General features: G+C 49.1%; 2 protein-coding genes across 7 annotated transcripts in view; one reads left to right on the top strand and one right to left on the bottom strand.

Annotated features, from left to right (window-relative positions):
- Positions 1 to 662: 662 nt before the first annotated feature.
- On the bottom strand, positions 663 to 17,024 carry DUOXA1 (dual oxidase maturation factor 1). Of its 4 annotated transcripts, XM_066276570.1 has the most exons (8): positions 16,951 to 17,024; positions 16,562 to 16,741; positions 3,981 to 4,157; positions 3,513 to 3,675; positions 2,769 to 2,903; positions 2,302 to 2,515; positions 1,837 to 2,054; positions 663 to 1,161 (listed from the first exon to the last, which is right to left on the bottom strand). In XM_066276570.1, exons 3-8 carry the CDS (start codon positions 4,125 to 4,127, stop codon positions 905 to 907), a joined length of 1,134 nt encoding a protein of 377 aa, XP_066132667.1. In that variant the 5' UTR covers positions 4,128 to 4,157; positions 16,562 to 16,741; positions 16,951 to 17,024; the 3' UTR covers positions 663 to 904. The 4 variants fall into 4 exon arrangements, with proteins under 4 accessions (XP_066132667.1, XP_066132666.1, XP_066132669.1 ...); XM_066276569.1 differs by lacking the exon at positions 16,951 to 17,024 and having other exon boundaries at positions 16,562 to 16,944; XM_066276572.1 differs by lacking the exon at positions 16,951 to 17,024 and having other exon boundaries at positions 3,618 to 3,675; positions 16,562 to 16,944.
- A 73-nt stretch (positions 17,025 to 17,097) lies between these two features.
- DUOX1 (dual oxidase 1) overlaps positions 17,098 to 20,924 on the top strand; it is a 33,596-nt gene continuing 29,769 nt past the window's right edge. For 2 of the 3 annotated variants that reach the window (XM_066276560.1, XM_066276558.1), the window contains exons 1-2: positions 17,103 to 17,203; positions 19,152 to 19,242. In XM_066276560.1, the coding sequence (XP_066132657.1) occupies positions 19,185 to 19,242 (58 nt within the window). In that variant the 5' untranslated portion in view covers positions 17,103 to 17,203; positions 19,152 to 19,184. Of the gene's footprint in view, positions 17,218 to 19,151; positions 19,243 to 20,924 lie in introns of all 3 variants that reach the window. The other variant, XM_066276559.1, reaches the window with a different exon arrangement.

Genomic DNA, 20,924 nt, shown 5'->3' with positions numbered 1-20,924 from the left:
TCCGCCTGGATATTCGAAGTAACCCAGAAAAGCTCTGGGAGGGGAGCGCCCTCTAGTGAGCCCAGAGGGGAACTGACAGGAGCCAGCATCCAAGCGACCCCTGGTGGATGGTAGGGCGCAGTGACCAGGAAGCTCACCCTCCCACTGATCCACCCATGGGATTCCCAACCTGGCCCAGCAAAGTGAGCTATGAGGGAATGGTGTTTTGGAGTTTATTCACTAACTCCAGTTTATTCATTCTGGAATAGTGTCTGAGGTCCAAGGTAGATGTCAGCAAGGCATAAAAATGTAAATCCTGGAATTTTTTTTAGGTCCTTGGCAAGTCCTACAATTTTATTTGGCAAATTTGAAAACTGAAGCTCAAAGAGAATGTGGCACAGTTGGTTAATATTAGACCTAGGGTGAGAAGTTTGGTTTCCTTTTTTCTCTCAGTGTTCTTTTTCATTGTATCAAGTAGTCACATAAGCTGGGGGAAGTGAAAAAAGAATGAAGGGGACCCAGGAAGAAGGAAAACAAGAGGTGTACAGGGATAAGAAGGACCACAGAACCACACTGTAAGCACACGCTGCTCACATCATTATGTGGGTGAAGCTGGGTTGCAATAAACGGAACCTCGAAGATTCAAACATTTTAAAAAAAGGCAGGGTTGCTGTGTGGAAACATTTGGCCTTAACATGTGACAGGTTTTATTGGCAGTCCCAATCTGTTCAACACCTTGGGTCTTTTGATTTGCTTTGTTTTGTTTTAATATTGATAGATAGAAAGTCCTTTTTCTATTCCACCTACTGTCTGGGGCTGGAGGGCTGATACAACCCATCCTGTGGGCAGTTCTGGTGGTTTTGTGGGGTTCAAAGGAGGTCCAGAGTCAGATTGGGAGTCTGGGTAGCCAGCAGGGAGAGGAACTTCACAGGGCACTGTCAGGCACTCGGCCAGGCATTCTGGGGTGCTCCTGCTCACTGCATGCCTCCGACAGAGGAATGTCCTGGGGCTCAGGACTCTTATCTGTGGACTGGTAGTGGGGGCTCAGGAGGCCCCCTTCCTCAGGAGTCCACTCCAGCCCACGGTTCTCCCCCACACTCTGATTGAAGAAAGCCTTCAGTCTGTGGGGTTGCATCCTGTGGGCCACTACCATGGCCAGGCCCAGCAGCACACAAAGCAGTCCTGGGAATGAGGCAATAGGTGTCTCGCTTAGTGATGTGACACACTGCCAAGGACATTTTCTCCTAAGAGCATCAGAGCGACTCTAAGGGAGACCTGGCATTCCTGCTTCCAGGCAACTTGGGCTCAGGGAGGTGGTTGTGAGTTTTGGGCTTTTACGCCCAAGGCTCTTTTAATTACATCCCAGGAGAGAGAGAGAGAGAGAGAGAGAGAGAGAGAGAGAACCTGAAAACAGGAAAATCCTGAGGGAAGGGCAAGGCACAAAAGAGGAGGCATGGGAAAGGGCATGAGGACACATGCAATGGGACAGGAGACATTGAAACTGCAGGACACTTTAAGGGTATGTGAGGAGGGACAGAGAAGTGTTCTAGGAATGGGGGACACAGAGAAGAGTGTTTGAGGGAAGTGAGAGGGGACATGAGATTGGAAGATGGGGGGAAGAGTTGGGTGAAGAGAGAGTCAGGGGCTGAGGGCCATGGCAGAGAAAGAAGACACGGGGAGTAAGCACATACATGGAGAGAGGGGAGTAGAACTGGGGAGAGAACACCCAAAGCTGAGGGATAGAAGAGGAATGGAGCTTTAAAGAAAGGAAAGGTATCCTGGCCCCAGACCCTCAACCTCACCAACACGATGGTCCCTGGCCCCGAGCTCTCCAGTGCCTGTCTTCGTGAGCCTCACCTGTGGTCAGCGTGATCCAGAAGGCAGGCCCGTGATGAATGTACAGCGTAGCAGTGCCCAGGCGCAGAGGACAAAGTGGGGCGAGTGACGTAGCCATGGAGAAGAAGAGTAGTCCGAACAGCTGGAAGATGCCCGTGGCCAGCAGCATGTGGCCACCGTAGACCAGCACAGGCATGAACAGCATCACGTTGGCCAGCAGCCAGCAGAGGAATGCCACCCTGGAGAGCCAGGACCCAGTGAAGGCTGGCTTAGGCACCTCTATCTGGAGGGCCCCAGGTGGAGATTTGGGGTACCCAAGGATACCCCAAAGATTTGATATAGGGTTTTCTGCCTTGGGCTTCCCAACTGAGTACAGTGGTGACTGGCAGCAGCCTGTCCCACAGGGATCTCCACACGAGTGGAGGAGAGATGGCTAGAAACCCTGGTCCTGGGTCTAGGTTAACAGGGCCTCCATCCCAACCTCACCACAGAATGGCCGAAGTATAGTGTCCCGCCAGGCGGTACTGGCCATGCAGGCCGCATGGGCTGGTTGGGGTGAACTTCTCAGCCAGGTAGAGCACAGGGTCTGGCAGCCCCTTCTTCAGCGCACTTTCATACTCCTCAGCATAGTTCTCCCCTAAGCGCCAGGTGAACTTCTCGTTATAATTGATGGTCTCATCCAGCTGCTGCACTGGGGTCCCTGGGAAATGGGGCAGCTGTGCTCAGCAGGGGCCCAAGGGTCAAAGTGGGGCATTTGCCCGGGTAAAGGCTCACACAATAGGCAGAAGGACAGGAGCTGGTCTCAATGAAGAGACGGCAGCTTCTAAAGCCTAGGAATTTCCATTCCTACCACCCCCCTTTCCTGTAGCTCTTTAGAGCTACTAGATCCAAACTAGATCCAAAAACAAAGAGCAGAGCTTTCCCCTCCCTCACTGGTTAGAGCCCTTTCTCACCTGTGAGTGTGATGTTGACTCCTCCCAGCCCAACCTGGAGCCCAATGTTAGCGCTGATCCACTGGGAACTGAAGGCCTTGTATGATGTATTGGTGTTGACCTGGCCCACAGACCACTCCGAACTGAAATTCACAGCTGGGGTTGGGGAGTTGAACATACAGAAACTCAGGGAGTTTTGGGCATTGCCGAGTTAGAATCAGAGAGAGAGAGAGAGAGAGAGAGAGAGAGAGAGAGAGAGAGAGCTACAAGGGGACCGTGTCTGTTTTGCTCGTAATTGTATATCCATTAACTAGCCTAGGGTCTGGCTCATGGTTGGTTTGCCAACAATGTGTGGGTTGAATAAATAAGTCAGAATCCAAGATTTCCCTTGCTCATAATCCTCGTATCCCTTCCCTCTTTTCCTCTCCCCATTTAAGGAGAGCTACTCAAGCAGGTGTGTGGGTGGGCATTAATGTAATAAAGCATGCTGGGCAAACAGAGCTTCCATTTAGAGATTATCCATCTCTCCTATTTGCCTAACTCTCAAAGCAAAACAAGTAGCCCTCCCCAATTTCCTCCCTCTAGTCTCCAAAGGCCTTCCCCCAAAGACATTCATTTTGACCGGCTGTCCTCTGAAAAAAGATGTTGGAAGGTTGGAGAGATGCACCAGGATGGTTTCCCAGGGCCTGCACCCCTCTGGGTGAGGATAAAGTGAGGAGGAAGGCCACAAGGAAGGAGGCATGCAGGCAGGGTCTGGAAGCCCACCTGAAGAAGAAGCTTCTCCGGGGAAAGAAGGAGAATCCACACGGGCTGCTGAGGGAACCAGATGGGACAGAGGCACTGCCCAGGGCAGCTGTGCTTCACACTCACCTAGGGTCACAGCCCCGATGAATAAGCTGGTCACCACCCGCAGCAGCCAGAACAGCCTCTGAGCCACAACAGGGTCATGGGTTTAGGAAGAAACACCCTCCCTCCAAGTCCATCCTTCCTCTTTCCAGACTTGGGGTCACTCGGTCAATTGAGATCAGAGTGCCCGGCTTACAACGGGTACTCAATAATCATGTGGAATCAGTAAGTGGGGGAGCTTTCTGCTGGTGGGTGGGGTGTTGCTTTCTCAAGACTGGAGCCTCTTTCCTGAGTCTGGCTATAGTAAGAAAGCATGCCCCCCCCCCTCAACCTCAAGGCCAAGATCTCTCTGGGATGGGAATCTCTGGGGCTGGGTTCATTTCTTACCATTTTGCCCCGAATGCCGGGAAGGATGATGATGAAAGTGACAAGTGCAGTCAAAAAGATGGTGATGATGATGGCCAAGGTGGTGTCCATTGGGAAGGTTGGCTTGGGGCCAGCATAGAAGGGGAATGTGTGTCCAGAAGCAGCCATTGTGGTGGGGTTGTGCAGGGGAGGCAGAGACTGTACAACAACAATGGACGTTTATTGAATGACCTCTGTGCCAGCCTCTGTCCCTTGTGCTGGGGATACAGCCGGGAAGAGACCAGATCAGACCCCTCTTCTCTGGATCTCCCAAATTCCACTGTTACTGCCATTCCTGTGCCCCTCAACCACCCACCTCCCCATGCTGTCGCTGTGAGAGAATGCAGGTCCTGGTGACCAGTCTCTGTGGCCCATGCTCCCTTCCTAACCCCCAGGTCCCCCAAATCAGTGCCACCACTACCTTCTAAGCTTCTCTGCTTCCTCTGGGATTATCTTTAAAAATAAAAATCTTTTCCTTTTTTTCTTTCTTTTTTAAAATCTCCCTTAGGCCTCCAGCACAAGCAGACAGATTGCAGAGCATAAAAAGAGCTATATTTACTATCAAGTGAAAGCACAAAGCTGAAAGATGGTACAGATTACAAAAAGAGACCCAGCTTCCCTAAAAAGCTCTTTGCTCTTACCAACTACACAAAGCAATGCAGAGGAGCTTTGAAACACTCAGCCGACAAACAAGTTCTTTCCTACAAAGCCCTAGACACTGAGGGTGGACCCTCTGGGAGGGAATGAGTTCCTGGGGTCACTAACCTGGGTTTGTCCCAGATGAGGCAAAGGGGTCTGGGGGATGGGTGGGGGAGGGGCCGCCATTACTGGGCTGAGAGCACTTGAATCAGACTTGGTCTGGTGAGATGGGAGGCACATGGCCCAAGGTGTCACTTCTTGGCTCCCCTGAGCTCTTTCTTCACTCTCTTACTTAACCCCTCTGAGCTTCACACACCTCTGGCAAAGGGTGGACACTGATCCCTCTCCCTGCTCAGCCTGGACCTAACCTCACTTATCTGCATCCTTCCTAGTCCAGTCCAAATCCCCCCTCATTCTGCATGAGCTCACACTGTTACCTGCCCTGGAACACTGGGGCCTGGGCAAAGCTTGACACTCGCCTTTAACTGCAGAGGATGCTAGGACTGGGGATGACTGTCCTCCAACCTAGAGCCCTGGGCTGACCAGGAAACTGAGCTTGCAGGCTCCACTAGGCAAGGACAAACTTGATTTCTCACCTTCCTCCTACCTGCCACACACCCTGTGACCTCACGTGCCTGCATACTTCTGTCCTCACATGGCTATATCCTTCTGACCTCAGGTAAGGCTAGACCTCAGCCCTATGCCTGAGTCAGAAAGGAGCGGGGGCAGCTTGGGTTCCAAGGAGGCCACCCCAGGGCCAGAGCCAGAGCTCACCTGAGCCCCACTTCCGGGACCCCAGGACACCCTGGGGCTATGCTGGCCAGGACACTGTTCCCAGGAGCAGGATGGTCATTGTCTAGGCAGCCAGGGTTCCCAGGAAGGGGGTGGGGCTCATCTCAGGAACATGCAGAGAATGCTGCTTGGGCCCCAGGCCTTGTGTTTAAGGACACAAGGAAGCCTGTGATGTGGGCCAGGTGCCAAGGGAGATGCCTACCATGCCCTACTAACTTTGGCTACAAGTTTTTGTTATTGATTTTAGAGAAAGAGGGAAGGGGAGAAATGTTAATTTGTTGTTCCACTTGTTTATACCTTCATTGGTTGATTCTTGTATGTGCCCTGACTGAGGATTGAGCCCGGAACCCTAGCATATGGGGACAACACTCTAACCAGCTGAGCTACCCAGTTAGGTCTGCAAGTTTTACAATAAATTATGGTTTGTTTTCATTGCATGAGGCCAAGCTCCCTCCTCAGCTACTTATCTCAGAAGTTGGAAAAACACAACAAAAATATTCAACCTAAAATATGACATCTACTTTCTTGTCATGACATTGCCTCAGGCCTGTCCTTTCACTCTCCTCAGATAGGAGACATCTGATAGCTGAGGGTCTGAACAGAGAGAGATAAGGACCAGCACACTGGCCATCACATCCCCCTGCATGTGGTCGGGAGGTTATGAACAAAAACTTCAGGTGTCAACAAGCCACTAACACATGCCATGGGGGAGGTCTCTGCTCAGCACCCTCTACCATCCCCACCCTCACGCCACCATCCCAGTTCCTTCCAAAGACAGCAGAACCAGCTGCCACCATCCCAGTTCCTTCCAAAGACAGCAGAACCAGCTGCCACCATCCCAGTTCCTTCCAAAGACAGCAGAACCAGCTGCCACCATCCCAGTTCCTTCCAAAGACAGCAGAACCAGCTGCCACCAGGTGGGAGAAAAGTACCCAGCACCAGCCCTCACCCCAAGCCAGTCTCTGGAAAGAGGCAAGGCCCCATCCCATCTCCACAAACTCAAAACCCAGGGGGACTGCCTCCGCAGAGAGGTGCCCGGCTCAGAGGGTGGCCTCTCTGCTCCTGTGGGGACCATGAGCAGAGCTAGACCCTGGTTTGAAGGGTGTGTTCCAGCAGCTCACTGACTTTCTGAAGGAAGCCTTGGTGCAGACAGTATGTGATTGAGAAGATGCCCAGCTTTGAGAACTACACTCATTAGGTCATCGTGCGGGTGAGTGGGGTGATGGCCTCAACATCCACTCTGCCAATGGGCCAGTGCCCACCACAAGCACTCTGCTCTCTGTACAGAGACTCCCAAAGCTTGATGTCCTACAAACTCTCCAAGGTGTGGCAGCCTTCTTGTTATCAGCTAATTCCATTGTCATTGGGAGTTTCACGCAAGAAAACTAGATGATGTCACAAACCCACTCATAATATCTCAGAACAAGGCTGTACTTGATCCAAAACTTATGCCCCGCCCCCCAGCAAGGATGCTGGTGTCCTTCCACATTTAATAATTCTTTGCAGAGGACAAAACACAGGAACAGAATTTGCGGCTCAGACATGGTGCTGTTGTTATAATTGGTTCAAGGCTGTGAGATTCAATTCACTGGCAGATGCCCCCTCCCCCGGGGCCCCACTCTTGCTCCAGGTTCCCCAAGGACCCCCACACTTCCACATCCTTACCCAGGCTTGAGATATGCAAGTTTCTATCAGAGCTTCAGAAAAGCCAGCCACCCCGGTGTGCACTCCCCCCCCCCCCCCACAGTAAAGGGTGAAGTGCCCTGGTGGGCAGAAATGTCACGGAGGGTAGGAGGTTACAGTTCCATCCACACCCGGAGCAGTGATCCCTCCCCACTCACTACTTGGTCTCTGGGTTGCCCCAGACCTTCAGCACCTGGACAGCACCCACAGCACGTAACTGAACTTCCCTGAAGCAGCTGCAGAGATAACACAGTGCTGACCCTCTGGTGACAGACAGCCCAAGGGCATCTGCTGGGAACGCAAGCTGTCAAGAGCCCAGGCTGTGGAGCCCAGCCCCACTGCCACCACTGTGCCACCGTGTCCAGTTACTCAGCATCTCTGCACATCCCCTTCCCTGGCTGTACATTATGACAGCTAAGTTAATGTGGGAAATGCTCTGAATGCTGTCCTGTGGCTTGGAGAAGAGCTTTGTTATGTCACCAACATCCCACATACACCATATGAGTCACCCACAGACTAAATATCTGAGAAGAACCGTTCTCTCCAATTTCTGCAATGAAGGTATAGGTAATTCTGACTCTAAACCCCTCCCCCCCCCATTGCCTCAAAGATGGAGGGGCATTTGGTCCCCACCATGATTGGACCTGTTCCTCCTAAGCCAAGGTGAGGGTCCAGATCCTTGTCCAGCATGAGGCATCCTGAAATCAGAGGCACTGTTAACCTGGTCATCACCCCATATGGGTTATGCCAGCTGTATCCCCGCTGGCATGGTTCCTTCAACCCCAGCATTGAGCAGGTTTGGGTGCAGGGACCTGGGTGGCTGGGGGCCCCAGAGCTGCTCCACCTCTGCAGGAGCACCTTGAAGCCCCGCCCACAGCCACCTCCTTCTCTATCTCCAGGACACGACTGTCAACCTCAATTACTCAGTTTGAGGACACAAGATTCAGATGGGGAAGTGGTCTCAAATTCTACTTTCAACCCCAGGATATGAACTTCCTCTAAAACAAGAAAGAATCCATCAGAAAAAGCACAATTAATGTCAGTCATTTCCCTCGCTACACATATTCCTATAGGAAATCCTTTCAGCAATGTGGGGAAAGACTTCCACTTTACCAAAGAAACATTAGGCCTCTGAGGGTCCAGTAATCCTCAAGACCACCAGAGAGCAGCAGAGCCAAGGAGTGACCCCTCAGACCATGCTCCCTCTGCCCTGCTGAACTGAGGCTGGCTCAGGTGCCCTCAACCCACACTGGCCACCCCGACTCCTCCCACCCCTAGACTTCTTTGCCTTCTCTATGGCAGACCCAGGTCAGTGACCCCCAGGAACTCACTCCTTTCCAGAGTGCCCGCCCTCAGTGTCCCAGGATTTGAGGGTCTCTAAAGTCCTCTTATCAGACTGGAGAGTCTTTTAGGATCTCTATGGAAACAGAATCAGCCCACACCAGCATAAGCAGAACATAAAAAGAGCTATATTTACAATCAAGTGAAAGTATAAGAGATAAAGATGTCACAGATTACAACAAGATTGGCTCTCCTCCTCAGTCCCCAAAGGAACAGAGGCTAGACAGCTCTACTAAGTATGTAATCCAAATACATCATCAGAGAGATGATTCCACAACTGGCACTGCCCACACTGGTCTGTCCAGCTTTCTCAAATGCTTGGCTTCTGCTCTGGAAACTCCAGAACAACTGAGCTGAATTTAGCTCACTTCAATAAGCACTGAAGGAGGGGCCAGATGTCCTACTGCACACATTATCAACCATAGCCTTCCTCCTTGACTTTAAATCCCAGGCCTCATTTCAGCTCAAACACTGGCTTAGCTCTTCTCTGCTTGTCTTCCGATCTCAGAGCTAGAATGACTCTAGCTTGTCCCTTTGCAGACAGGATATTGGGAAATGGCATCAGAACTTACTGTGTTTTGTTAGATCCAGACAGAATGGGTTATAAGGCATGTTATTGTGTGTACCAGAAAGAAAGAAAGAAAGAAAGAAAGAAAGAAAGAAAGAAAGAAAGAAAGAAAGAAAGAAAGAAAGAAAGAAAGAAAGAGGGAGGAAGGAAGGAAGGAAGGAAGGAAGGAAGGAAGGAAGGAAGGAAGGAAGGAAGGAAGAAAGAAAGAAAGAAAGAAAGAAAGAAAGAAAGAAAGAGGGAGGGAGGGAGGGAGGGAGGGAGGAAGGAAGGAAGGAAGGAAGGAAGGAAGGAAGGAAGGAAAGAAGGAAGGAAGGAAGAAGGAAAGAAAGAAAGAAAGAAAGAAAGAAAGAAAGAAAGAAAGAAAAAGGAAGGAAGGAAGGGAGGGAGGGAGAGGAAGGGAGAGAGGGAGGGAACAGGAAGGGAAAGAGAGAGGAAGGAAGGAACTATAAAATAAATTATGACATTCATTGTTGGATATATATATATATATATATATCAATTTCAGTGATGTCAAAATGTGAGGGAAAAGTGCATCTTACTACCTGAGCTGTGGTGGCACAGTGGATAAAGTGTTGATCTGGAATGTTGAGGTTGTTGGTTTGAAACCCTGGGCTTGCCTGGTCAAGGCACATATGGGAGTTGATGCTTCCTGCTCCCCCAACATCTCTAAAATGAATTAAAAAAAATAATTTTGCCTGACCTGTGGTGGCACAGTGGATAAAGCATCGACCTGAAAATGCTGAGGTCGCTGGTTTGAAACCCTGGGCTTGCCTGGTCAAGGCACATATGGGAGTTGATGCTTCCAGCTCCTCCCCCCTTCTCTCTCTCTGTCTCTCTCTCCTCTCTCTCCCTCTTTGTCTCTCTCTCTCCCTCTCTCTCTCCTCTCTAAAAATGAATAAATAAAAAAAATAATTTTAAAAAAGTGAATCTTACAATTAATGGTCCCAACTCTGCTAATTTCCCTGAATGTGACCTATACTGGGACCTTGGTTTGCCCAGGAGGCTTCATGCTTTGTAGTCTGACAAGATAGTGTCTTGTTAAGTGACAGCTTCTGTGTTAAGTAGCTCTTGCAAGTTACTGGACTTCTACAGAGAGTATTTTTTTTAATGAGGATGATAATGTTTACCTCACAGGGTCACTGTGAGTATAAACTGAGACTGTGTATGTAAAGTGCTAAGAATCCTGGAACAGAATATTAATAAATGGAAGCTACAAGATTAGAAAGGAGGGGGCATTTTATCTCCAATCCTTCTTGGAAAAAGAGGGGCTGGAATCAGTCCTAGGTCTTAGTGAGAGAGACAGAGAGAGGGACAGAGAGGGACAGACAGACAGGAAGGGAGAGAGATAATAAGCATCAATTATTTGTTGCAGTACCTTAGTTGTTCATTGATTGCTTTCTCATATGTGCCTTGGCTGGGGGGCTCTAGCTGAGCCAGTGACCCCTTGCTCAAGCCAGTGACCTTAGGCTTCAAGCCAGCGACCTTTGGGTTCAAGCTGGCAACCTTGGGGTTTTGAGCCTGGGTCCTCCGCATCCCAGGCTGACACTATCCACTGTGCCACCACCTGGTCAGGCTGGTTCCAGTTCTTCAGCAACTAATTTAACATTAGGAAGGCAAATAACAGTTTCCTGGTCCTTGGTTTCCTTACATGCAATTAGATATGATGATCTATCTGCATGTCCCCTCTAGTTCTAAATACTGTGATTCTCCTGCAAAACGTGGTAGTTCCCAACCTTCCCCTCTCCTAGTCTGGCTGTCTCCTTGTGCTCTCTTTGGGGTAGCATGATATCAGGCAGAGAGACAGACAGTTTTAACTTTTAATCCTGTCTTTTGGGCAAGTCATATAACCTCTGTATTCCAGGTTTTTTTTTGTTTTTGTTTTTTTCATCTTTCTGAAGCTGGAAACAGGGAGAGACAGTCAGACAGACTCCCGCATGCGCCCGACCGGGATCCACCCGGCACGCCCACCAGGGGCGACGCTCTGCCCACCAGGGGGCGATGCTCTGCCCCTCCGGGGCTTCGCCATGTCCTGACCAGAGCCACTCTAGCGCCTGAGGCAGAGGCCACAGAGCCATCCCCAGTGCCCGGGCCATCTTTGCTCCAATGGAGCCTTGGCTGCGGGAGGGGAAGAGAGAGACAGAGAGGAAAGCGCGGCGGAGGGGTGGAGAAGCAAATGGGCGCTTCTCCTGTGTGCCCTGGCCGGGAATCGAACCCGGGTCCTCCACACGCTAGGCCGACGCTCTACCGCTGAGCCAACCGGCCAGGGCTGTGTTCCAGTTTTAACATAAAATTTTGCTTTTTTTGTTTGTTTGTTTGTTTGTTTGTTAAGTTCTCCCATCCTAGCTCTGCTGGAGCCATCTCTGCTGGCTGCTTCTATCAAGGATATGCTTACATGTCTCTCATCTTAAGAACACAGGAAAAAAGGACTCTCTCCCTGAACCTTCTGGGTCCCCGCCAGCTAGCATCTTATCACATTCTCTCCCTTTTACAGCCAGGTTTTTTTTTTGTTTGTTTTTTGTTTTGGAAGAATAGCCCATGTTGGTGTTTCCACTGCCTTATCTTCTCAACACATTGCAGTCTAGCCTCTCCCCATCCCCAACTTCTCCATTAGGTCACCAAGTGTAAATCCAAAGTGAAGTTTTCACTTTTCATCCTTCCTGACCTCTCTGTAGTATTCGACACTGTGAACCAGTCCCTCTTTCTTCAAACATTTCCTCCTAGGACCTCCATGGAACCGAGTTCTTCTGGGTCTCCTTGGCTTTCTCTTTTGTGCCTCCCTTGCTAGTTCTTTCTCTTCTTCAAATGCTTATGCTCTCCAGGATTCTGTCTTCATTCTCTTATTTTAGCACTCTTCCTGATTCCCTGGGCAAGCTCATCCATTCACATAGCTTATGCTTCTCAAATCTATGTCTCTAGACTTCCTATCTGGGCTCCAAACACCAAGGGTTGATTACCCCATGGGCATTTTCAATTGGATGCTCCATGGATGCCTCACATTTAACAGGTCCAAAACTGAATTCATTGTCTCTGTTTTTCTTTTCTTTTCCTTTCTTTTGTCTCTCATCACTAACCCCCAGAGACCTGGAACATCTTACTTTATGACAAAGACAGAGAGAGAGAGACAGACAGACAGACAGGAAGGGAAAAAGATGAGAAGCCCTGGCTGGTTGGCTCAGCGGTAGAGCGTCGGCCTAGCGTGCGGAGGACCCGGGTTCGATTCCCAGCCAGGGCACACAGGAGAAGCGCCCATTTGCTCCTCCACTCCTCCGCCGCGCTTTCCTCTCTGTCTCTCTCTTCCCCTCCCGCAGCCAAGGCTCCATTGGAGCAAAGATGGCCCGGGCGCTGGGGATGGCTCTGTGGCCTCTGCCTCAGGCGCTAGAGTGGCTCTGGTCACAACATGGCGACGCCCAGGATGGGCAGAGCATCGCCCTCTGGTGGGCAGAGCATCGCCCCTGGTGGGCGTGCCGGGTGGATCCCGGTCGGGCGCATGCGGGAGTCTGACTGTCTCTCCCTGTTTCCAGCTTCAGAAAAATGAAAAAAAAAAAATAAAGAAAAAGATGAGAAGCATCAATCCTTCATTGAAGCTCCTTAGTTGTCCATTGATTGCTTTCTCATCTGTGCCTTGACTGGGAAGGGGGCTCCAGCAGAGCTAGTGAGCCCTTGCTCAAGTCAGGGGCTTTGGGTTCAAGCCAGTGACCTAGGGTTCAAGCCAGCGACCATTGGGTTCAAGCCAGCAACCATGGGGTCATGTCTTCGATCTCATGCTCAAGCCAGAGACCCTGTGCTCAAGCTGGAGAGCCTGCACTCAAGCCAGCAACCTTGGGGTTTTGAACCTGAGTCCTCTGCATCCCAGTCTGACGCTCTATCCACTGCACCACCACCTGGTCAGGCACATTTTACTTCTTAATAGTTATTGAACCCATTCACGCATTTTCTTCCTTACTGCCTCTGCCCTAATAATTCAACCTCATCCTGTCTTGCCTGGTATCAGAACAATTTTTCTAGTAAGCAAATAAAATTATTATTTTTTTCTTTTTGCTCTGGGTAAAACCTAATCTTTTCACCATTACATAGAAAGCCCTTTATGGTCTGGTCCTACCTACCCTTCCATCTCCACCTTTTACCCAGTTTAGATTAGCCTGTAGGTTATAGCCATACCGAACTACTGGTCTCTCACTAAATCTGATGTGCTCTTAAGGCTTCATGCCTTTGTATATGCTATTTCCTCTGCCTGAAATGCTCTTACCTTCTTGGAAAACTCCTTTTCACATTCAAGTCTTGGCTTGTGTTAACTCCTCTGTGAAGTTTCCTTTGATGCCATCAGGCCTATGTGACTGTTTCTACCTCTCATGTCCTGACTGCATTTTGAACATACCTCCATGTTCCCCATAATTACCTTATAATCTAATTGGTTTGAAGATTTCTTTCCCCTTTAGCTTCTAATCTCTTAAGGGCAGGAAACTGTTGTTTCCATCTTTGCATCTCCTGCACATAGTATATACTAATCAGTCTGTGGAGCAAATGAATTAATATATCAATGGGTTCCTCTCCATGCAGGTAGCACCTTCTATTTGGAACTTAAGAGGGAGCTATGCTCCCTCACTGCCTTATGTTAGACTCATTCAACATTAATTTGAGTTATCATCAATATAGGGTTAAGGACTGGGTAGGAAGTGATTTGACCAACCCTGTCAATTTTTAATGCTTTCACAAAAGTTTCAGAAAGTCTCTTCCAATAGTTGGATTCTTCAAAGCATGAATGTTCATGTTTAATTGAATCTGAAATATACTCTAGCTGAAGATGAGTAAGGAAGAATTTGTGGATTTAATTATTTTTAAAACATGTGATAGTGTCTGACCAGGCAGTGGCACAGTGGATAGAGCATCGGACTGAGATGTGGAGGACCCAGGTTTGAGACCCCGAGGTCGCCACCTTGAGCGCGGGCTCATCTGGTTTAAGCAAGGCTCACCAGCTTGAGCCCGGTTGCTGGCTCGAGCAAGTGGTTACTTGGTCTGCTGTAGCCCCCCAGTCAAGGCACATATGAGAAAGCAATTAGTGAACAACTAGAGAGCCACAACGAGGGGCTGATGTTTCTCATTTCTCTCCCTTCCTGTCTGTCTGTCCCTATCTGTCCCTCTCTCTGTTTCTGCCACGAAAAATAAAATAAAATAAAATATGTGATAGTGATATTTATTTTAAAGCAGATGCTTATTGGCCTAAGAATTTTTAATTTATAACACCTATATTAAAGTCATTACAATTTTGATGGGAGGCTATATTTTTTAGAAAAGGCTGTAAAATGTAGAATATCTTGGTTAGTAAGATAAGAAGATAAAGCAAGTTTGCCAATAGTAAGAATACATATTACATTCTGGAACTTCAAAAACAAATATTTGCAATATAAGCAAATAATAATAGTGCAATGTATTTTGGTCAAGGTCACATATTAGCATTATTCCTGCATTTATTTGAAAGGAAAGATATAAAATATTTACAAGAATGGTTCACCTCTATGAGTACAATGCTTTAAAGAAATGTTAACAAAAGGGTTTCCATTTCTTAAGTACAGAATAACAATGTTAACTTATTTCCAAGTCTCCAAAATATTTATTAAAGAGGACTAAAGCAAAAAGACAGTTGGTGAATAGAATTTGCTTTGATTAATTTCTTCTTGTTCAATTTAATTAATTAGGTCTTTCTTAATCAACATTGCCTAGTTTAAAGTTAATTTTTCATGACCCTGATCTTAATTTGATTTTAATCATTAAGGTAACAGGCCTCCTTCATGAAGATGTGGGACTAAAATGAAAAGTGCCCACATCCAGCAATCCTGCTTTTTTTTTAATGAAGCTTAATTTCTCTCAGGAACACCTTCCTCCCTGGTTTGCCAAGGAGGGTCTGACAGTAGAATTTCTTCCAATCTAATGAAAGTCTCATATCAGTTTTCACTTTACTCCTTTCTCTGTGAGCTTGCCACCATAATTGGTATATATACACAATGTATATTGATATTAATAAGTACAAGGTACAAACAGACATACATCTACAAGTTTATATAAACGGAAATAGAGGCACAAGAAGGAAGGAGTCCTCAGTGACATAGACATCTAGAGACAAAAACCCTACATCAGAGGCCCTTGTGACAAAACTGGGGTGCTTTCTCACGGGGGCAGGCCAATCCTCACACTTTTGGGTCTTCCCTGACTTGGAGAGGTGAGGAACACCTTTTCCCTTTCTGAAGTCCCTTAAAACACTGGCGCATTTCTCATACTCAATTGTATTTCAGACAGTTATCCAATCCTACCTACCATAGGATGAAGTGGGGTCACCATGTATGCATGAAGGGTGAGAAGAAATAGTTCTAACCTTTAAGAAAATTCATCTAAGTACAAGCTACAGCCTTCAGCATCCAAAGTTCTTATGTGCTTTCTTATTGATCTGTGGCCTCTCTTATAGAAAGAGAGGCAGGAGTTTCTTCCTGAAGTCTCATGCCCACATCCCCACCTCTGAAACCCATAATGTAAGGACTATTAATTCTCTCTACAAAGGGGGAGTGGGTCACATGCCACTACACATGCCTGGAGTGGCCAAAAATGTAGATTGCTGATAGACAGCTATTAGAATGGGATTGATAGTTTATCTTTCTGGTTAGGGTTGATCCCACTAAAAGTTTACAACTCTGGCTATCTCAGGAGACCCTGTAAAAAACTTCTACCTCACCTCTCCTCTTCAAGAACGTGTGTGGGCATGTGTAGTTGTGCTGTCTTAAAGGAAAAATTAAATGAAGAATCAGAACAAGAATTGAAAAGTAGGTAGAGGCAAGAATCCCCAGTAAGCACTGAGGTAGGTAAGGATCCCAGCTGCTGAATCATACGATCCAGACTCCAGTTAACCCAGGATAAAAACTCAATGTTTGTAAGCCTGGTGGCGTTTATGGCCTCAGGAGGTTTTTCTTGTCTCCTCTTAGCTTCTTATCAAACTTTCCCCTTTGAAGATATGATTTTAAACGGAGTGGACACAGAAGTGCGCCCCTAGTGGCTGGGGCGAGGGAGGCACTCCAAAACCCACCCGGACCGCACCGACCCCAGCAACCACACCCCCGCCACTCACATGGGACCTGGGTTCCTAACCTTCTCCACTTCCAAACAGTTCGTGAGTGGCAGCTCGCGCCACTGGCACCTCCTTGTGGAACCTCACATGCGGCGCTTTCGGGGGTGGAATCAGAGAGGTGACGCGAATCCAAACGTTCTGTCACCAAAGCATGCGCCCTTTCACTCGGCGGGGCTAACTTCCATCCCTCACTCTTCTCATTTACTTAAACACCAGGCAATGACCGTAAAAACCGGTTCCCGGATACTTCTCTATCTCCTACTTTAAGTCACCCTTGACCTTCTCAGGCCGCACCCCAGGCTCCGCCGCGCGGCCCTACACCAGCCTGGCACTAAGAAGGGACGGGTGCCGATCCCCTCAGCAGCCATCCTTCAGATTCCTCCTTCTCCTTCCCGCGTAACCAGCACCCTAGGTAGCTCCAGCACAAACCTAACGCTGCAGTCCGGGATCGGCCGGGACGCCGGCGCCGTGAGGCTTCCGAGATTTCACGGTGAACCTCCTGGGGACCGGCGGGTGTGTTTAGCCCAGAACTCCAACAGGGTTTGAGGATAATGGGCTCCTTGCTTGGACGCCTGGCCAGGTCTTCAGGTGTTGACGGATCCTCCTGGTCTTAGAACCCAGAAACAATGGTATGGAGAGGATTTGGAGAGCGCATCTCGGCCACCCTGCACTCTCTCCGTCTTCTTCCCTCTCCCAGCCCCAGAAGACCCGAAGAAGCAAACTTGCCCTTTTCGCCGTCCACGTGGCCGCACTAGCCTAGCTCTAGCCACGGACCGGACAATCCCTCCACTGAGCCCTGCGAGCACGTGGCGTCTCACCTTGCGAGCCCCGGTTCCCTCGGAGCACCTCGCGGGTTTAGGGAGCATTGTTTCTATCCCGCCCCACGCCGCCCCGCCCCGCCCCGCGGTTGAACTGGGGCGCGCCGTCCCTTTTTCACCCTCCCCCCGCTCCTCCCGCCTGGGCGCAGAGCTGGAGAGGGAGCGGGACGAGAGCGCTCGTCGCGGGCGACTGGGGCCCAGCTTTGAGTCAAACAGGAGCCAAGCCGTAGTCCCTGTTCGGAGGACGCCGCAGGTCAGATCCCGGAGGTCAGATCCTGGAGGTCTCCCGGTCCACGGAGCTGGGCGCTCGGGGAAGGGGTGGGAGGGGGTAAGGAGTTCCAGAGGCCTGGACATAGCAGAGTGCACTCCAGCTCCACCACGTTTTTAAAAGAGGCAGAATTCAGCTTGACCCTCCTGCACCACCGTTCTTAGCCGGAGGTTACAGTTGGCCCTGTTAGGGCCTATCCTCCACTCTGTCAAGGTTTTGAGAGCCTGGGTGCTGGATCTGGAATGTTGGGTGGCCTGGTTTGCTTGGGCCTAGGCCCTAGGGGAATCTTTCTCGGTCTCCTCCTGGCACCAGTACATCATGACAGGGAGGGAATTTGGGGCTTTTAGGGAGCAGGCTTTCCTCTCCAGTCCTCCCTTGAAACCAAGCTGGAATTCCTAGGGCCTTGACTCATCTTTCTCCATGCCAGAGTTAGCACTCACTCTAGGACTTCCTGGCTGGAAAAGTTGTCATGTAGATTGAGAACTAAGCAGGCCTGTATTCTCTCCCTAGTTTCCCCACTGCCTAGGGCTTTACTGCCCTTTCCTGAGGTTGTGTCTTCCTTTCAAGGTTGTTGAGAAGTTATGGAACCAACGTTGCTGTGTAAATCACTATGGCTCCCCATCCACAAGGCATGGTTATTAAGCATGGCCATCTTCTCCTTCAGATTGTCCCCACAGCCTGGCCTGAAGACTCACTGCATGCTTTTTACCTGTTGAGTGTACACTGGCATCTGGGACCAGAGATCCAGAAGTCAGTGGTAGGGGGAAGGGGCAGGACATCCTAGATTAGGGAAGGACCACTGTGGCCACTTCAGTGTGGCCAGCCTTACAGCTTCTATCATCCAGAGCCCTGCCCTTCACAAATTGTCAAAGTCCCACATTTGGACAGTCTCTGGGTTAGAGTTAATAGAACACTAAGCTCCTGGGTTATGACAGGGCCTACATTGTTTCATTTGTGTAATGGGAGATGGCAAGGGGGGTGAGGTCACTCCTCTTGACTAGACAACCTGTCCAGGAGCCCTTAGGGTTTGGCTAGAGAAGAGTCTTTCCATAAGCTCCTAGCTTCTGACTAAATAGTTCCCCAGCTCCACTCCAATCCCAACCTTCACATTGCCTTTAGTAGGTCTTCACGCCTGACCTGTGGTGGCGCAGGGGATAAAGCGTCAACCTGGAATGCTGAGGTCCCCAGTTCAAAATCCTGGGCTTGCCTGGTCAAGCCACATATGAGAAGTAACTACTACAAGTAGGTGCTTCCTGCTCCTCCCCCCGTTCTCTCTCTTCTCTCTCTAAAGTCAATAAATAAAATCTTTTTTTAAAAAATGAAGAAGAAAAAGAAGAAGAAGGTCTTCACTGGCCATGGGCATGTCTTGCGCCATTCAGAAGTCCCCACCTGAGTTCCCTGCTGCCTCTGTTTTCTTGTTATCCCTGGGTTATGGGCCTACAGAGAGAGAGAGCAAGAAGTCAACATCCTTTGAGTCAACTCAGAGGAGCCAAGCTCCAGCCTGCCTTCTCAATATCACATTACATAACACCTGCCACTTTTCAATCTCACATTTGATTCTGGCAACCACACTAGAAGGTAGACAGTTCAGACACGTTTACTCCCATAGCTGGAAGAGTAAACTAAAGTTCAAGCCAGGTAAGTGATCTAAGATCCTGGCCTCTAAGCAAGGCTTTGCCTAAGGTATACGCACTGTAGTAAGCTGGGTCAAAGCGAGCTTCTCCAATTAATCGTAGTGCAAGAAGGTAGGGATTTCTGCTTGCTTTGTTCATCACTTAATCTCCTTCTTGGGAAAAAGTGAGTCTCCCGCTCTTTGTTTACCCTCTGTGGGCTTGGCCCAGCTCCATGCCTTGATTCACAGGGAACCGGAGAGGTGCTGGCTTGACTGCTCAACTGCTGGGACTCATTCTTGCTATGCTCTGTCTTTTTCTAGGGTCTCCATTTTAAGGTCTTCTCCATTTTCATCATGGGCTTCCAGCTGGCTCTGGCATGGACACTTCTGATTGGGCCGTGGATGCCCAGGGGTGAGTACAGATTGGAGGAGAACCATGGCTAGGAGCAGAGGAACCCAGCATCTTCTGGGCTTCCCCAAGGACAGAGCTGTATCCTATTCATCTCTATCTCGACTCTTCCCTAGCTAACACAGGAGGCTGCACATGGTAGGTGCTCATTTCCAGCTTGTTGACTAGATGGATGGGTAATGGAATGAACTACTTCCCCCAAAACATAGAATTAGGAAGCTTTCAACTGCTGTATCATCACTTCCTATTTCATTACTTATAGTCTGAGGATCCTTGTTCTCTCCCCTATCTTTTCTCTTTCTTCATTAAGACCCCTGACCTCAAATAGGAAAAGATTGATTAGACACAGAAGAAAGCAAAGGATCTTGGGATAAGATCGAACTGAAAGCTGACTTCCCCAAAGGAAATTACCAATGTTTTAAACAATATGATTTTTTAAAAATACACTCCACAAGAGTTTCATCTTGTTACCTCTGGCTTTGAACTGTCTCTTACTAGAATCTGAGGTCTTTCCCTGTAACCTGGGTGTCGGAGGAAAAAAGTGGGGCTTAAGGTGCTACAAGTTAGGTTAAAAAGAGCAAGTCCCTGATCATCAGGGGTAGGGAATGCAAGAACAGGGCACAAAGGAAATCTGAGAAATGATGCGCCCTGGCTGGAGCCCCAGGATGATGAGGCGGCACCTGCAGCTCTCCCTGTCAGGGCGGCTCACATTCACGTTCCTTCCAGCCTTCTCTGTGCCTTGGCCTTAGATTTCCCTTTGCTCTTGCCTCTTATTCCCAAGAGGCATTCTCCCCACCCCTTGTTCTGTCACCAGTTCATCTTATTTTATTTATTTATTTATTTATTTATTCATTTTTTTAGAGGGGAGAGAGAGAGAGGGAAGGGGGGAGGAGCAGGAAGCATCAACTCCCATATGTGCCTTGACCAGGCAAGCCCAGGATTTTGAACTGGCGACCTCAGCATTTAAGGTCAACGCTTTATCCACTGCACCACCACAGGTCAGGCCAATTCATCTTATTTTAAAGATCACATATATGTGGCTTCCCTATTTCTGCCCCAAGTCCTGACCCTTAGTTAGGTTGTGTAGGGGTAGAAAGATTGTCCCTTCTTCCTGTCTAGGTTCTTGGGCTGATCTAATAATTAAATTGACATAAGACAGATTAACAAGAGAAAAACAAATTGAATTTCATGCAGATGAGAGCATCATACAAACAGGAGGCGCGAGGGCAGATTGGGTAGTTGAGGCTTCCTTGCCGTCCTCAGCTGAGGAATGGCATAGGGCCTGGGGCTTCAAAGGGGAGGAGGGAAACTCCTGGGACAGTAGGGGAGCGGGTGCTTGGTTAGATGCTTGCCCTGCCATACAGGTAACAAGTTACCTCTAGTATAAGCACTCTTTCTGGTCCAGGTCCCCTATCAATTTTTTTTTTTTTTTTTAGGAAAGGTAGTTTTATTCTTTTTTTTTCTTTTCATTTTTCTGAAGCTGGAAACAGGGAGAGACAGTCAGACAGACTCCCGCATGCGCCCGACCGGGATCCACCCGGCACGCCCACCAGGGGTGACGCTCTGCCCACCAGGGGGCGATGCTCTGCCCATCCTGGGCGTCGCCATGTTGCCACCAGAGCCACTCTAGCGCCTGAGGCAGAGGCCACAGAGCCATCCTCAGCGCCCGGGCCATCTTTGCTCCA

This window comes from Saccopteryx bilineata, chromosome 4 (genome assembly GCF_036850765.1).
Source record: "Saccopteryx bilineata isolate mSacBil1 chromosome 4, mSacBil1_pri_phased_curated, whole genome shotgun sequence".
Lineage (NCBI taxonomy): Eukaryota > Metazoa > Chordata > Mammalia > Chiroptera > Emballonuridae > Saccopteryx > Saccopteryx bilineata.
Note: the sequence above shows the minus strand (reverse complement) of the source record. Positions and strands in the feature narration are given on the sequence as shown.

Coding starts and splice junctions, on each gene's coding strand:
- DUOXA1 (XM_066276570.1), bottom strand. CDS start 4,127: ATGGCTGCTTCTGGACACACATTCCCCTTCTATGCTGGCCCCAAGCCA. Junction 2,516..2,768: donor AGTCAACATCACACTCACAG/GTGAGAAAGGGC, acceptor CCCATTTCCCAG/GGACCCCAGTGCAGCAGCTG. Junction 2,055..2,301: donor TATACTTCGGCCATTCTGTG/GTGAGGTTGGGA, acceptor CTGGCTCTCCAG/GGTGGCATTCCTCTGCTGGC.